This window comes from Microcaecilia unicolor, chromosome 11, assembly GCF_901765095.1.
Source record: "Microcaecilia unicolor chromosome 11, aMicUni1.1, whole genome shotgun sequence".
Lineage (NCBI taxonomy): Eukaryota > Metazoa > Chordata > Amphibia > Gymnophiona > Siphonopidae > Microcaecilia > Microcaecilia unicolor.
The window spans coordinates 66,245,834-66,262,431 of NC_044041.1; the positions used below are offsets into that span (position 1 = coordinate 66,245,834).

Here is a 16,598-nt window from a genome sequence, read left to right on the forward strand (position 1 = left end):
TTTAGAATTTTCATTATCACTGCTCTCGGTCGTTTATTAGTTGATCTTTTCGGTCCGATGCGGTGTGCCCTCTCAACTCTCAGGGGCCCCTGCAGATTATTTATTTTTAATTCCTTAGGAATCCAGCGCTCCAGAAACTCCGCCAACTCTGGTTCTTTCAATTGCTCTGGCAATCCTATGAGCCTCAGATTGTTCCGCCGTGAACGATTTTCCAAATCGTCCAATTTCTGCTCCAGCTCGTCTACTTTCTTTCTTAGGGCCTCAGCTGGTCCCGCGGTTTTCTCCATGCGGTCCTCCACATCACTTATTCGTTGCTGCATGTGGTCCAAATCTAGATGGAAGCCATCCAGCCGTTCATGTGCCTCCTCGGCTCTGTCAAAAAGGGCTTGCAGCTTTTTATCTAATGCAGCCTCAACAACAGCAGTAACCTCAGCTGTTATTTCAGTAGTCCACGCCGAGCACACTGATGAACATTGCTGCTGCTGACTGTCCGCCATTTTGGCTTCCGCACTCTTGCTTTTGTCCTTATCTTTTTTTTGTAATCTTGCAGCCATAATATTTTGTATCAGCTTAACAGTACCAGTTTCTCACGCCTGCTGCCTTCACACAACGTCCAGTAACTGCCTGTTGCAAAAACGCCTGTTTTCCGTTAGCTGAGAGAGTTAGATTATAAGGAAGTGTAGGAGCTCGACTTTTCAGCAGCCATTCTCCCTCATGGCACCACGTGACTCCTTTATTATGCTTTATATTGTACTGCTTGTCCTGTGCTTTCACAGTGGGTGTGAAGGCACTCGCGGATTTGCGGTGAAGCACATCTTTTTTTTTTTTTTGTTACATTTGTACTCCGTGCTTTCCAACTCATGGCAGGCTCAATGCGGCTTACATATTGTATACAGGTACTTATTTGTACCTGGGGTAATGGAGGGTTAAGTGACTTGCCCAGAGTCACAAGGAGCTGCCTGTGCCTGAAGTGGGAATCGAACTCAGTTCCTCAGGACCAGAGTCCACCATCCTAACCACTAGGCCACTATCTTGCAATCAAAGACCTATTTTAAGCTTTTTTCAAGTTCTTGACCAGCAACCTGGACCCCACGTTACCCATCTGTCCTCAGAGAATACCTGCTATAGGTAAATATCTTCGCTTTGCTACTTTTGAATTGAACAGGGCACTGTTTTCATTTATTTATTATTTAATCATAGCTTCCAGTAATCATCTTTGCTCCTGTAAAGCAAGGCTAGCTGTAGTAGGTTATGACAATGGAATAAATTCTCTGAAACTGGGGAGTAATGCATGGAGGGTGATGGTTGTTCAAAATACAAAATTAACCTTCCTTTGTCATAAAAACAGCAAATAAATTTTACTCAGTTTTTTCAGTAACAGTGTGTGGCATGTATTTAAAAAAACAAACAAAAAAATCTCCAAAACCTTAGTTGTCCTTAAACACTTCCCCTTCTGGGCCATCTTAACAAGACCAAAGTAGGGAAATCTAAACAGAAGGACATGGTTCCAACCAGGAAATATAAGAGCCTAAGGATAGGGACTAGAGAATGACACGGGGATGGGGACAGGGACAGGAACAGAGCTTGCGGGGAAGGGGCGCAGACAGAGCTGACGGGGCAGGGATGAGGACAGAGCCCACGGGGACAAACGTTGTGCCTGTGTCATTTTCTACTTTGAAGCCTGTTAATGAACTGGGCTTATTTATGTTTTAGTGATGCAGAAAACAATATTTTGATTTTTTGAAAAACAAGCAAACATGCTGGCTACAACTAGCAAAATTTGCATGGGGGATCCTGTACGTCCTGCTACCAGCACATCTTCTAAGAAGACATCTTCTATTGCAGGAAGGACTGTGGATGACAGGAGAGCTAGACTGAATCCTGCGATTGTGATGACTTTTTATTCATCCACAGATTAAAAAATCATAACAGTGCTTTATAGGGCATATTTCTCCCCTCTAGGGTTGTATTTTATACCCCTGGACATTTTAACAGGGTGGATTAAGATTCCTTGGGGTAGTAGAAATCAGCTGCTGTTGGGGTTGGAAGGGTAGAGGGTGGTGGTGAGGAGAGTTATTATAGTTTCTCACTGTTATTATTGTTTTCTATTTGTAATTTATACACAATAGTTGCACAGCATATTCTATTTATAAAAATATTTAAATATAAAATCATAATTGTTCGAGGCTTCTGCAGATGAGGAAAGAGTCCATGGGAGATGGAGCAGGGATGGGACAGGGACAGAACCTGCGAGGACAGGGTGGGGATGGAGACAGAGCCTGCGTAGATGGACACAGAACTTGCGGGGAGGGGGCGTGGATGGAGACAGAACCCATGGGGACGGGGACAAACTTCATCCCCGTGTCATTCTTTAATAGGGACAGTCAGGGAAGCCCAGAGAAGGAGCATCCATGATGGATCCTGCTACTACTAAAGAAAGATTTGCAGTACTACTAAAGAAAGATTTGCAGCTTTATATCCTGCAAGGTAGGACAAGTTTTTTAATGTTTTGCCAGCGATTGTTCATGAAGCTCTTTTGAGCTCACCTGTTAGTCTGTTAGGAAGACGGACCTCCTTTTGATATTTAGCTTTGAGCTGCTTTATTTGAGCTTGAGCTGATGGTCTGTGAGGCCTATTTTGTGTTTTGAACTTGAACTACATAAAGATTTTATCTGTCTTTAAATGCTAGTCTAACTATGGTTTAAAGACTTAGCATGGGAGCCCTATCACACGGAGCTTTTGTGGTGCTCTTTGTAAAGAGAAATCATAAAAATAAGCATATATACATTGTGAAGATTTTGGCTTGTCATTTGGAATGGTTAGATACTTTGGATGCCTTCAAAGGAGTAGATGACTTGACATGAATCTTTTTAATAGGTTTACCACATTTGTTTCTAATGATGTGCCTGCTAATGTGCTATTGCTTATCTACAGGAACGACGACACTCGCTGGAGAACCAGGTGAAGAGGTTAGAGACAGCTGAACGCAGAGAAAATAAACTAAAGGAAGATATACAAACTAAATCTCATCAGATTCAACAGATGGCTGACAAAATTCTGGTAAGCTGGGTTATAAGAGAAAATGGAAGAGGATGCAGCTAGTTTCTCCTATATCAGTACCAAAATCTGCCAGTCAACATAGCATTGCGAAGTCTGCTGAGTAAGCTTGGGAAGCACTTATGTAAGGTCCTTTGGGAATGTGTTCCAGTTTTTGGTACTGATATAGGAGAAACTAGCTGCAACTAGGCAGAGAAGAAACTGCACTGGGAACCATAAGGAGGGAAAGCACGGCGAAGCAGCATACTGCTTTCAACAAACGCACTGCATTTTACAATATAGCCGTATGCACTCTGTCAAACTTCGCGACCCCTGAGGCAGGCGCTTAGTGCCGAAATATGGACCGTGTCGGGTCCATTCAAAGATCTGTTCCTTACAATACATGATTAAAGGTTTCATTCCCCTTTTTTTGAAGGCTCCTGGTACTTTTTTGTTTTGCTCTTTGGACTTTTGTTTGTATTTTGCTCCCTCTCTTTGCTGTACAACATTCTTTCCCCGACATCATGCCCATCCTGGCAAGAGTACCTTGCACACCTTGGACTGCAAGTAAGCATTGACCTATTACAAGGAGCGGACTACGCCCCATAGACAGTCCACCCAGCATTTTGTTTCTTTTGATCCCAACATGATGGGGATTGCCATCGGGGAAACGCACACTCTCCAATTGGATGTTATATTGCATTTCTTTTACTTATTCCCAGGCTGGGTGACCCTTGAGGGTCATGCTAAGGCTCACAATGTCAGAGCCATGGCTGCATCAGTAGCCCACTTGTGGTCAGCTTCTTTTGAAGAAATTTGCAAGTCTGCAACATCACATCTCATTACTGCCTTGAGCAGGATACTCAACATGATAGTCTGTTTGGGCAGATAGTGCTGCAGAATCTGTTTGGGGTATAGAATCCAACTCCACCACCATAGGCCCGTTTTATTCTGTTCCAGGCTGCATTCTCACTCAGTTTGTATATAGTTTCAGTTTAATCTGAGTTATGTCCTCGCTGTTGCGAAGCCCAGTTGACCAGTGTGTTTTTTTCTGTGAGCCTGGATGCTAGGGATACTCCACTTGTGAGAATTATGGCCTTTTTGTCCTTGGAGAAAGCAAAGGTACTTAACTGTAGCAGGTATTCTCCGAAGACAGCAGGCCTTATATTGTCACAAACCCACCTGCTTCTCCTTGGACTTGTCTCCTTTTCATTGTTTTTATGTTGTAGTGTTTAACTGCAGTAATTGCTCTGTAGCGGCAGATGTGAAGGTACTTGCACATGTGTGGTGGAGCGTGTCTTGCGCTCCACAAAGCTCTTGTATGGGGTGATATGGTGTGGTACGTACAGATTTGACTCCACAGTGTGCCCACAGATTTTGTATTGTCTCAGACATAAACTGTCCCTTGGTCTGAGAGTATTTCTCATGGATATCCTACCCATGAAACTATTTCTAGCAGGGCAGTGGAAATTTTCTCTGATTTTATGGAGGATAAGGCTACCACTTCAGGATATTTGATAGCAAAGTCCACTACCGTCAATATATATCTTTTCCCAGTCTGGCTAGGGACAGCTAGAGGCCCCACTATATCCACAGCTTTTCTCTCAAAGGGCTCACTGATAATGGGTAAAGGTTTCAGGGGGGCTGTGGGGTGATCTTGGACCTTACCCACTCTTTGGCACACATCACAGGTTCTACAGTAATCAGCTACGGCTCGTGATACTCCCAGCCAGTAGAAGTTCTGTGTCAATCTGTGTCAGGAGCTTAACCGAGATTGGACAGCAGAGCCGGTAGTGGGAGGCGGGGCTGGAGGTTGGGAGGCGGGGATAGTGCTGGGCAGACTTATACGGTCTGTGCCAGAGCCGGTGGTGGGAGGCAGGGATAGTGCTGGGCAGACTTATACGGTCTGTGCCAGAGCCGGTGGTGGGAGGCGGGACTGGAGGTTGGGAGGCGGGGATAGTGCTGGGCAGACTTATACGGTCTGTGCCAGAGCCGGTGGTGGGAGGCGGGGATAGTGCTGGGCAGACTTATATGGTCTGTGCCAGAGCTGGTGGTTGGGAGGCGGGGATAGTGCTGGGCAGACTTATACGGTCTGTGCCAGAGCCGGTGGTGGGAGGCGGGGATAGTGCTGGGCAGACCTATACGGTCTGTGCCCTGAAGAGCACAGGTACAAATCAAAGTAGGGTATACAAAAAAAGTAGCACACATGAGTTGTCTTGTTGGGCAGACTGGATGGACCGTGCAGGTCTTTTTTCTGCCGTCATCTACTATGTTACTATGTAATCTAGTATGAGTGCAAGTCACCTCCTAATGTCCTGCTAGTGGAATGTCATGTTCAATCTGTAGAAGTTGTTCTCTGTATGCCCTGGGCGCTATAAGCTGATTGCCTGCTGTCCAGGGCCTATTAGGATAAGCAGGATCAGTCTCTCTGTATAACAATTCCCCTTTCCATAGGATACGATCTTTACTAGTCTCATTGGTTGGCTGACCAACCCTCTGCCTCAGAACTTCCAGGTCGGGGTCAGAGCGCTGTGCTTCCTGAAAAGCATATCTCTGTCCTATATCAGTATCCATATCTGGAAGGGTCTCTGCTGGTGACTCTGAGAAATCAGGGTTAGCAGTCTGATCAATGGGTGTATCAGGCTGTTTCAAACTCAGTGGCTCCGATCACCTCTGGAACTGGTGTTGCTGGAAGCAATGGAGTGCCTCCTCCTATCACTTGGTCAGCTGGTCCCACCTGGACTGGCTCAGGATCTGGAACTGGAGAGGTGTTCTCTGTTGCTTCTGCTTGTTGGGCCACCCTGGCCTGACTATGGGTCACCATAGCGGAAAAGCTTACTCTGCTATCAAGGGGTAATGTTCATTGGATCCATGTCGGTTCCACATCTTTGGTTACCGGCATGTTTTTTTATTATGCCTACTTCTCTGTATCCAGGCTTAATGCCACAATCCAGGAATACTCAAGCAATGGGTACATTCTTTCTGGATCCCTTGGCTATCACTACCTCTGCAGCGCGCCGTGGAAGAATTGCATCTTACAGCACTTGCTTTGGTCGTAATAAAGTAATGCTAGAGCCAGTGTCCACAAACCCATCTCCTGGGTCTGATTCACAGTTAATCAGGTGCTGTAGTGTTGTGGAAACCCATCTGCTTCCTTGTTAGATGAATGGCCAGAAACCTTTTGTGCTGCGGCAACTGTATGGTCTCCTTCGTGGTACTGGAGCCACCCACGAAAGCCGCCAGCCTTGGTGCAGGAACTGGAATGCTCTTTAGTGCAGGCTTGAGATTATCTGGGCAATCCGCTTTTAAATGTCCTGTGCGCCCACAAGAGTAACAAAGACGTTCATTCCTAAAGTCTTTAGGTTTTTGGGCAACACTGGAGGGTTTGCTGACAGTCTTTGAAGTTGCAGGGATATTTGGTTTAGGGCCCTGGCTGCCCTTAGATCCCGGCTCCTGCGGATAAGGATGACTTCACTTTGCCAATCAGAGATGATTAGCCATAAAGATGTCAGCCAGCTCAACTGTCTTCTCTGGAGTATGGGGCTGGTGATCGTGAACATGTTCCCTCACCTCTGGACAACAACGCTGCAGAAACTGCTCCAGGACCATCTGGTTTTGGCAGTCATCCAGGGTTTTAACTTCAGCTCCACTGAACCTTCTGATGCTGGTTTCTTAACTGAAACACAAACTCGCTGTGAATATAATCTGCCGCCTTTTGCAAAGTCTTGAGCTTTAGTCTGTAGGTCTCGGGGGTAATGGCATAACGGTTCAACAAAGCTTTGTGTACCTCCTTAAACTGGAAGCACATCTCCATGGACAGTCCTTGGAATGCCTCAAATGCTCTACCAGTGAGCTTTCCTCCTGGAAAGTGCACCCAGTCTTTCTGGGGAATCTCATTTAGGCGGCATATTATTTCAAATTTATGTCACCTCTGGTATTATCAAACTTCAAAAACAAGTTGGGCCCAATCCAAAACTTCATTTTCTGCAGCTTGACTTCCCACTTACGCTCCTTCCATCACTCTTCCCATTCTTTTCACTGCTGCTGCTGTTTCCAGTCCTCATGCTGCAGCTGGTCTAGCCGCTGTCGCTGTAGCATGTAGGTTTGCCGGATCTAGGCTGGTGTAGCACCTGGCCCTGCCAAGTCACGGGCTTCTGCTCACAAGGGGTCTGCTTTCCCTGCAGGAGAACTCTGTGCAGACTGGTCCTGTAGCTCCTCCTCCTACTACTACTATTTGACATTTCTAAAGCGCTACTAGGGTTACGCAGCGCTGTACAATTTAACATAGAAGGACAGTCCCTGCTCAAAGGAGCTTACAATCTAAAGGACAAATGTACAGTCAGTCAAATAGGGGCAGTCAAATTGAGGCAGTCTAGATTTCCTGAAAGGTATAAAGGTTAGGTGCCGAAAGCAACATTGAAGAGGTGGGCTTTGAGCAAAGCTCCTCCCTACTGAGGTTATCCAGTTGCTCTTGTGTTAGGACTGGCATCTCTAGTGCCTGCTGGCTGCTGCCAGTCACCATCAGCATGCTGCTAATCTCCTAACACTATCACAAAAAAAAAAAAAAAAAAAACTGAACAGGAAAAGGAACCCTGTTACTTCTGCACTCTGTTTGGAAGCTACAGATAAAAAAAAGACTCTGAACCACTCAGTTGATGGTGACCTTCACAGCACACACTGAGCCTGACAATCCCATCCCTCTGCCACCAAAAAAGTACAAGGATCTATCACGAAACGCCTAGCCACCTGCCTGGGGTTACCCCACGGCCACTTAGATGGCATATCTCCAGCACAGTTCAGTTCCACCTGCACCTGCTGCCCCTGCTTTACACTAGCACCCTCCTCCCACCGACTGGGCGAGTCTCCCTCTCTCAAATTATCCCCATTGATTTCTATGTTACTGGGGCCACACTCCCAGTGGCCCCATAGTTCCCAGAAAGCAGTCACAGACACAACACACAAACCACCAGGATTCTTTATCAGTCCAGACAGGCAGAGCCACTGATCCTGGTGAAGTACGGGAGAATGTGCCAGCCACTGCATCTTCTTCTTTGGCTCAGTTCTCGGTAGACAAACAGAAAGCATCCTACTTGTGTCACTATTACAAGCCTCACAGGATATTAATGCAGGACAAATAGAAGACATTTCTTTTGAAATTTCTCTTTCCACTGCAACTCCTTTTTCACTGGAGATTGTATTGCTTATCACAAATCCTTTTTATATTAAATCTGTTTTATTGACGACAAAATACAAATAAAACAAAGAATTTCAGCATCCCAGGTTTCCAATTTTCTCCCCATCCTCCTATCCCTATCTACCTTCTCTATTCCAACCTCCCACCTCCTCCTATTACTATATCCCTCCCTCATCCCAACAGCACACCTCTACCCCAACCCAAAATGAAAGTACTACCCCAAATTATGGGATCAGATACGTGAATACCCCCCACCTAGCATAACCAGCCTTAATTTCCATATAACAGCATGATGAGCCACCAATCCTGAACAAGCTACAATAGGTTTATACAAGAAACAAAGTAAAATCTAACAAAAGCGTTCTATTGTGCACTGGGAAAATATACAAATTAAAGATAGCACTGAAAGAAGGGACCAAGCCAACATGACTGCAACCAAGTCCATAACTCACAGAAGCCGCATCTTAAGTGCCCATTCCAGCTGGGACCGTTTGCAAAAAGGGTTGTGCTGCCTCCTCAGTAGTAAACAAATGAGCCTGGCCAGCATAATTAATCCAAAGTTGCATTGGATAAAGCAAAGCACCCATAGTCTTCTAAAGATAAAGCTCAGAACTGAGGGGAACAAAAACTTTCCGGGCAGTGTGCACTTTAGCAGTATAGTCCTGAAAACATAAAACTTTCCAATTTTCAAACTGCAAATTTTTTTCCACCATGCAAAGCTTGCGGGATAGCTTGCTTATGGACTAATGCACCACACGAAATACAGCCACCTTAGGCTTCGTAGTTGGGCCAGTCCCAGAGCCTAGCCGATGAGCCCATTCAATTTTAAAAGGAACATCAAGAGAGATCAAGTGCAAAGATTTCAGAATCCAAGTCTCTAAAGTTTTCACCAGAATGTCATCCTTCAAGAACTCAGAAAGGCCCACCAAAACACAGATTACAGCGCCAGGGTCTGCCATCCAAATCATCCACCTTGCACTCCATCTGCTGAGGTGAAGCCGATCCATGTCCTCATGTTCTAGCGTACCTATTCGATGTTGTAACCCATCAAACTATACTGTCCAACCGGTCATGAGCAGCCTCAATTCTATCATGCAGCTGCTGCAGTTTAGTATCCAGCGTAGCTTCCACCACTGCCCGCATTTAAGACACAATCTCCTTGGTCCATGCAGAGCTTACCGATGGACTAGGCGGGGCTGATAAAGCCACCATCTTAGCTTCTGCTTCCTGTAAGTTCTCCGGAGCCCTGTGGGTCAATCTCGATACCATACGAAATCCAAAAATCTCAAAACTGTCCCTTCTTCTAGCAAGCTGTGTCAGATTACTTAAACTTTGATACTACTACTACTTAGCATTTCTATAGCGCTGCCAGGGTTACGCAGCGCTGTACAAGTTTAAACATGGGGAAGGACAGTCCCTGCTCAAGAGAGCTTACAATCTAAAGGTAAAAACTATGTAGTCAGTGTAGGTATCAGGAATGGAAAGGTGGTTAGGCACCAAAAGCAAGGGAGAAGAGATGGGCCTTGAGTAAGGACTTGAAATAGGCAGGGAGGGCGCATGGCGTATGGGCTCAGGAAGTCTGTTCCAGGCATAAGGTGATGCGAGGCAGAAGGGGCGGAGTCTGGAGTTAGCGGTGGTGGAGAAGGGTACAGAAAGGAGTGATTTGTCCTGAGAGCGGAGGTTATGGGTGGGAACATATGGGGAGAGGAGGGTAGAGAGGTAATGGGGGGCTGCAGATTGAGTGCACTTGAAGGTCAATAGGAGAAGCTTGAACTGTATACGGTAGCGGATCGGGAGCCAGTGAAGCGACTTGAGGAGAGGGGTGATATGAGAGTATCGGTTCACGCGGTAGATAAGACGAGCGGCGGAATTTTGGACAGATTGAAGGGGGGATAGGTGGTTAAGCGGGAGGCCAGCGAGGAGAAGGTTGCAATAGTCAAGACGAGAGGTAACGAGCGAGTGGACGAGGGTTCGGGTGGTCTGTTCAGAGAGGAATGGGTGAATTTTGCTAATATTATAGAGGAAGAAGTGACAGGTCTTAGCTGTCTGCTGGATATGGGCAGAGAAGGAGAGGGAGGAGTCAAAAATGACTCCGAGATTGCGGGCTGAAGAGACGGGGAGGATGAGGGCGTTGTCAACAGAGACAGAAAGTGGGGGAAGAGGAGAAGAGGGTTTGGGTGGAAAGACAAGGAGCTCACTCTTTGCCATGTTCAGTTTCAGATGCCGGTAGGACATCCAGGCAGCGATGTCTGAAAGGCAGGCCGAAACTTTGACCTGGGTTTCAACTGTGATGTCGGGAGTGGAGAGGTAAAGCTGGGTATCATCAGCATAGAGATGGTACTGGAAACCATGTGATGAGATCAACGAGCCCAGGGAAGAGGTGTATATCGAGAAAAGAAGCGGTCCAAGGACAGATCCTTGAGGGACCCCAACAGAGAGCGGGACGGGGGTGGAAGAAGAGCCATTAGAAAATACTCTGAAGGTGCTTTGGGAAAGATATGAGGAGAACCAGGAGAGGACGGAGCCCTGGAACCCAAATGAGGACAGTGTGTCAAGAAGTAAATTATGATTGACGGTGTCAAAGGCGGCAGATAGGTCGAGGAGGATGAGGATGGAATAGTGACCTTTGGATTTGGCAAGGAACAGGTCATTGCAGACTTTAGAGAGTGCTGTTTCTGTTGAGTGTAGTGGGCGAAAGCCGGATTGAAGCGGGTCGAGGACGGCCTGAGAGGAGAGGAAGTCAAGGCAGCGGCTGTGGACAGCACGTTCAAGTAATTTGGAGAGGAAGGGTAGATGGGCGGTAGTTGGAGGGACAGGTGGGGTCAAGTGATGGTTTTTTGAGAAGTGGTGTGACTACAGCGTGCTTGAAGGTGTCAGGGACAGTGGCAGTGGAGAGAGAGAGGTTGAGGATGTGACAGATTGAGGGGTTAACTGTAGGAGAGATGTTGGTAAGCAGATTGGTGGGAATGGGATCAGAGGAACAGGTGGTGCACTTAGAGGAAGAAAGAAGGCGAGCAGTTTCCTCTTTGGTGATCTCAGGGAAGGAGGAGGCCAGGTTAGGTTGGTTGAGGGAGTGGGTTAAGAAGTCACAGGGAAGAGAAGGCTTGGAAGTGAATTCAAGGTTTATCTTCTGCACTTTATCGCGGAAGTAGTCAGCTAGTGTTTGAGGAGAGAGAGGGGGGGGGGGGTGGGAGCGGAGGGTACTTTAAGTAGGGAGTTGAGGGTGGCGAAGAGGCGACGAGGGTTGGAGCCAAGAGAATTGGTTAATTGAGAATAATATTCCTGTTTGGCAAGGAATAGGGAGGACTGGAAGGAGGATAGCATGAATTTGAAATGGGTGAAGTCTGACAGGGTGTGAGATTTCCTCCAGAGTCGTTCAGCAGAGTGGGTGCAGGAGCGAAGGTAACGGATGCAAGGGGTTAACCAGGGCTGAGGATTAATGCGCTTAGTGGGGCGAGAGACAGATGGTGCTAGGGTATCCAGAGCAGTGGAGAGAATTTCATTGTAGGTAGAGACAGCCGTGTCGACAGATTCGGAAGACGAGATGGAAGGGAAGAGAGTGGAGATGTGAGAGGATAGGGTAGGGGGGTCAACAGCTTGGAGATTCCTGAAGGCAGTGGTTATAGTTGGGCGAGGTTGAGGGGGAGGGTGATTAGGTGATGATCTGAAATAGGAAGGACTGAGGTGCAGAAATTGGATGGTGAGCAGGAAGAGAAGAGAACGAGGTCGAGACAATGGCCATCACGGTGAGTAGGGGTGGTAGAGCATAGTCGGAGGTTAAAGGAAGATATCAGAGTGAGGAATTTAGAAGCATAGGAGTTGGATGGGTTGTCAACGTGAATGTTAAAATCACCAAGAATGAGGGATGGAGATGCGGGATCAAGAAAGACGGTGAGCCAGGCATCGAAGTCAGTAAGGAATGAAGAGAGGGGTTTATCAGGGGGGCGGTAGATGACTGCAACTCTGAGTGGTAATGGGTAGAATAGCCGGATGGAGTGAGCTTCAAAGGACGAGAAGCAGTGAGACTGCGGTAGGAGGAGGGGTTGGAAACTACAGGAGAGCGAGAGAAGTAGCCTGACGCCTCCACCGCGGCCATCTGGGCGGGGAGTGTGGGAGAAGAGATAACCTCCATGACAAAGGGCCGCGACTGAGGCAGAGTCGTCAGGGGAGAGCCTGGTTTCAGTTAGGGCGAGCAGTTTGAGAGAACGAGAGATGAAGAGATCGTGGGTGAAGGGCAGTTTGTTGCAGATCGAGTGGGCATTCCACAAGGCGCATGAGAAGGGGAGGGAAGAGGGGGGGGGAGGAGGGAAATAGAGACGAGGTTGGAGACATCACGGAATCGTTTGCATGGATAGGAGGAGGATAGGTGAGGGGGGCCTGGATTAGGATTAATGTCTCCCGCGGATAGCAGGAGGAGGAGCAAGAGTGCGGAGGAGGGTGGGGGAGGTCGGGCGACGAAGACGGGGTGCACTTAGGAGGAATGGTGAAGGGTTAATGGTAGGAAGGAGGTGTTGGAGATTAAGGGCTAGGAAGGAGGAGGGGGACAAGAGAGATGGTGAGGTGGTGAGGGATGGGGGTGAATAGGGTATTGCCGTAGCGGGCAGGATGGGAGGGAACACAGGTGGGCAATGAGTTCCAGCGGTGGACGGCGGTAAGGGGAGGGGAAAAAGATTAGGAAGGGACAGGGCAAGGAAGAGGATGTGGACAGGGGCCATAGGTAGTGATTGCGGTGTGACAGGTGTAAGTGTAGTGACTGAGGTGAGAAGCAGATAGAGCGAAGAGCCGGAGGCTTGGAATTGGAGGGATTGATGGACTGGAGAGTGGGTAAGTCAGTAGCTGGCAAGTTAGCAGGCAGGCAAGTGAGGCAGTGGATGCCAAGCTTGCAGGCAGGGTGGAGCAAGCTGGTGCGGATGGACAGGAACGAGCAGGGAGAGGCAGGGGGGCAGGTAAGTCAATGGCTGTCAAGTTAGCAGGTTGGCAGGTAAATAAATGGTGACAAGCTAGCAGGCGGGTTGGGGCATGATGGGGCTGATGGACAGGAACGAGCAGGGAGATGCTGGAGAGCAGGTAAGTCAAGGGCTGACAAGTTAGCAGGCAGGCAAGCAAGTCAATGGTTGACAAGCTAGCAGGCGGGCTGGAGGCTTAGGGATCCCTGCCAGCTCAGGTATTTATTTTATTCTTTGAGGTCACTGGTACAGGGACAGAAAGCATGGTGGTGGGGGGGGGGGGGGGGGGGGAGGTATTCTGTGCCTTGCTGGTTTAGACTCAGGCCCACCCAAAATACTATATCTGACTACGCCACTGTTATAGAAGTTATATGAGAGCCTTCTAAATCCTTCCCTTTATATCAGGCTATTCAAGCTCTGATATCTATAGAGTGGAATTTACTAGAACCAGGTTTAAGGGTAGGAAGAGCTATGGCTAAACTTTATCCCTGGGTGCCTGAGAAAAAAAGAGAAGCTCAAGCAGCCCACGGAAGATGCCTTGGTGACCACTGTAACAAAAAGGGCTTCTATTCCCATAGAAGTGGCACTTCCTTAAAATATTTATAGGACAGGAAACTAGTCTCCTTCCTGAACAGTAAGAGTGAAAAGACAAAACAGGAAAGACTTATAGTGTTATCAAGGGGCAGGATAGATGCTGAATATATGTGGAATGGTAGCTTCAGATCAGTTAGATGAGGAGGATGAATCTGAAATTGTATTATTTACAAAGTGGCTTTAGAGAGTACAAAAATTATTAAATGAACCAGCCCCAAATAGTTGAAAAAGAAGAACAAAAGTTATGTCATGCTATATTGAGAATCTTTTGCAGAAAGAGAAGGCAAGAGAATTAGAGCATAGATGGCAATAGACATGATGGAAGATAGAAATTAAATATTACCCTGATCTAATTGGGGAAAATTATAATTCTGTGAAGATTTTATGTAATATGTACTTTGAGTAAAGACCATGGTAGTATTAGGAGTTGTTCCTTATAGGCAGATGATTTTGCACTGTTGCTTCTAGAAAAGAGAGGACTGGGAGGATATGATTTGGCAGGACTTCTGTGATGAAATACTTGATATACCGCCTTTCCTCAAGGCAAAAAATGTGGTTTGCATAATTAAAAAAAAAAAATTAGCGTAAAAGAAAAGGAAAAGAAGCACAAATTCAATTTAATAAGTAACAAAGAATAGAAGGAGAGAGAACCCCCCGCCCACACACTAAAACAGTAAAACATATTTGAAACAAGAACAGTCCCAACTACCTTATGATCCCGTAAGAAACGCCAGAGAAAATTAAATAAGTTTTTAAAGCAGCTCTAAATTTCAAATAGGAAAGTTCAGTATGAATAAGAGTGGTGAGTGAATTCCAAAGAAAGGGAGCTCGAATGAAGAGTGGCAGATGGACTAGAGTCTAGAACAGTAAAATGGCTAGTTGAACACTAGTCATTATTGGAAGCCAATGGAAATGGATGGGAAACATCATAACATTGAGCATGTGACAGAATTTGGATAGAGGTATTTTGAACTTTTTGCAAACATTTAAGAGCAGAAACGGGAGTCCTGAATAGACAAATATTGCAGTAGTCGATGGGAAGCAACCAAAGAATAGAGAAGAGAAGCACAGACAGAATCATCTAGGTAATAACGGAGGGAGCGAATAAGACACAAGGAAGAAAAATATGATCATACAGTAGGAGAAATATGGGTATTGAATGTCAACTGGGAATCTATCACATAGAATCCACTAACATGGTAAGTGAACCTCGTAGCTTTGGATTAAGTATAAACAGGAAATCCAATACGGTAGCGTTTAACTTTCAAAAAGGAGACTGATAAAATGAGAAGAATGGTGAAAAAAAACTTAGAGGAGGAGCAGCTGCGAGGGTCAAAAATTTATATCAGATGTGGCTGCTGTTCAAAAATACCATCCTGGAAGCCCAGGCCAAATATATTCCATGTATTAAAAAAGGAGGGAGGAAGACCAAGTGACAGCTGGCATGGTTAAAAAGTGAAGGAAGCTATTAGAGCTAAAACAAAATCCTTCAGAAAATGGAAGAAGAAACAACAAAAGGAATGTCGTCAAATGCAAAGCACTGATAAGGAAGGCAAAGAGGGACTTTGAAAAAAAGATTGCGTTGGAGGCAAAAACATATAGTAAAATTTTTTTTAACGTATATTAAAAGCAAGAAGCCGGCAAAAGAATCGGTTGGGCCGCTAGATGACCGAGAGGTAAAAGGGGCAATCAGGGAAGACAAAGCCATAGCTTTGAATTCTTTACTTCACCAAGGAAGATTTGGGAGAGATACCGGTACCAGAAATGGTATTCAAAGCTGATGAGCTGGAGAAACTGAATGAAATCTCTGTAAACCTAGAAGATGTAATGGGACAATTTGACAAATTGAAGAGTAGCAAATCTCCTGGACTGGAAGGTATTCATCCCAGAGTACTGATAGAATTGAAAAATGAACTTGCATTCTGCAAGTAGCTCCTCTGGTAGCCCTTACCTGGCTACCCTTAGAAGGGAGGTATTCGGGAATAAACATAACCAACAATATCAGATATACAACATAGGCAATTTTATTGTATGGCAGAAAGAATATCATAGATAATACAATAAATGTAAGGTACTTACAGTACAGGAGAATAATCTGGCAAAGACAATGAAATAATATTGTTAGCTGAGGGGAAACTCCTTTCTCAGATACTGGCTGCAAAGCACTGCTCAGGGACTTTGTCAGGTACTTTCCCAAAGTTGTCTTGTGCAGTTCATACTTATATACATAAGTTATCTTAGAATAGTATAAACACATGCTTCTGTGCTTCCCATTGCAATTCCGTTCCCAGTATAGAAAGGATATGCTTTTGCTACATCAGCAGGAAACTAATCAGGCTGCAGAAACATAAGAATGTCAGATATATCTGTAACCAGTGGCGTACCAAGGGGGGGGGGGGCTGTCCACCCCGGGTACACGCTGCTGGGGGGTGCTGCGGCGCGAGCCTGCTGCGAGAGTTCGCTAACTTTTCTCTCGTTCGCTGCAGCTCCCTCTGCCCCGGAACAGGTTACTTCCTGTTCCGGGGCAGAGGGAGCTGCAGCAAACGAGCAAAGTTAGTAAACTTGCAGCAGGCACGCGCTGCGGCACCCCCCCCCCCTCCAGCGGCATGCACCCGGGGGGGGGGGCTCTTTAACGCGGGGGGGGGGGGGGGGCGGGGCGCCGCCCCGGGTGTCCGCCCCCCCTAGGAATACCACTGTCTGTAACACATGAATCTCATTCGATCATAACATCACTTTGTATTTGTTTCATCACCGGAGGTGGCTAACTCCTCACGGTACTATGTAAGCCACATTCAGCCTGCAAATAGGTGGGAAAATGTGGGGTATAA

At 46.5% G+C, this 16,598-nt stretch overlaps 1 protein-coding gene across 1 annotated transcript in view; it reads left to right on the plus strand.

The window, feature by feature from the left end:
- CIT (citron rho-interacting serine/threonine kinase) overlaps positions 1–16,598 on the plus strand; it is a 1,023,678-nt gene that overhangs the window by 357,014 nt on the left and 650,066 nt on the right. The window contains 1 exon segment of the mRNA XM_030217566.1: positions 2,935–3,060. Coding sequence (XP_030073426.1) covers positions 2,935–3,060 — 126 coding nt within the window.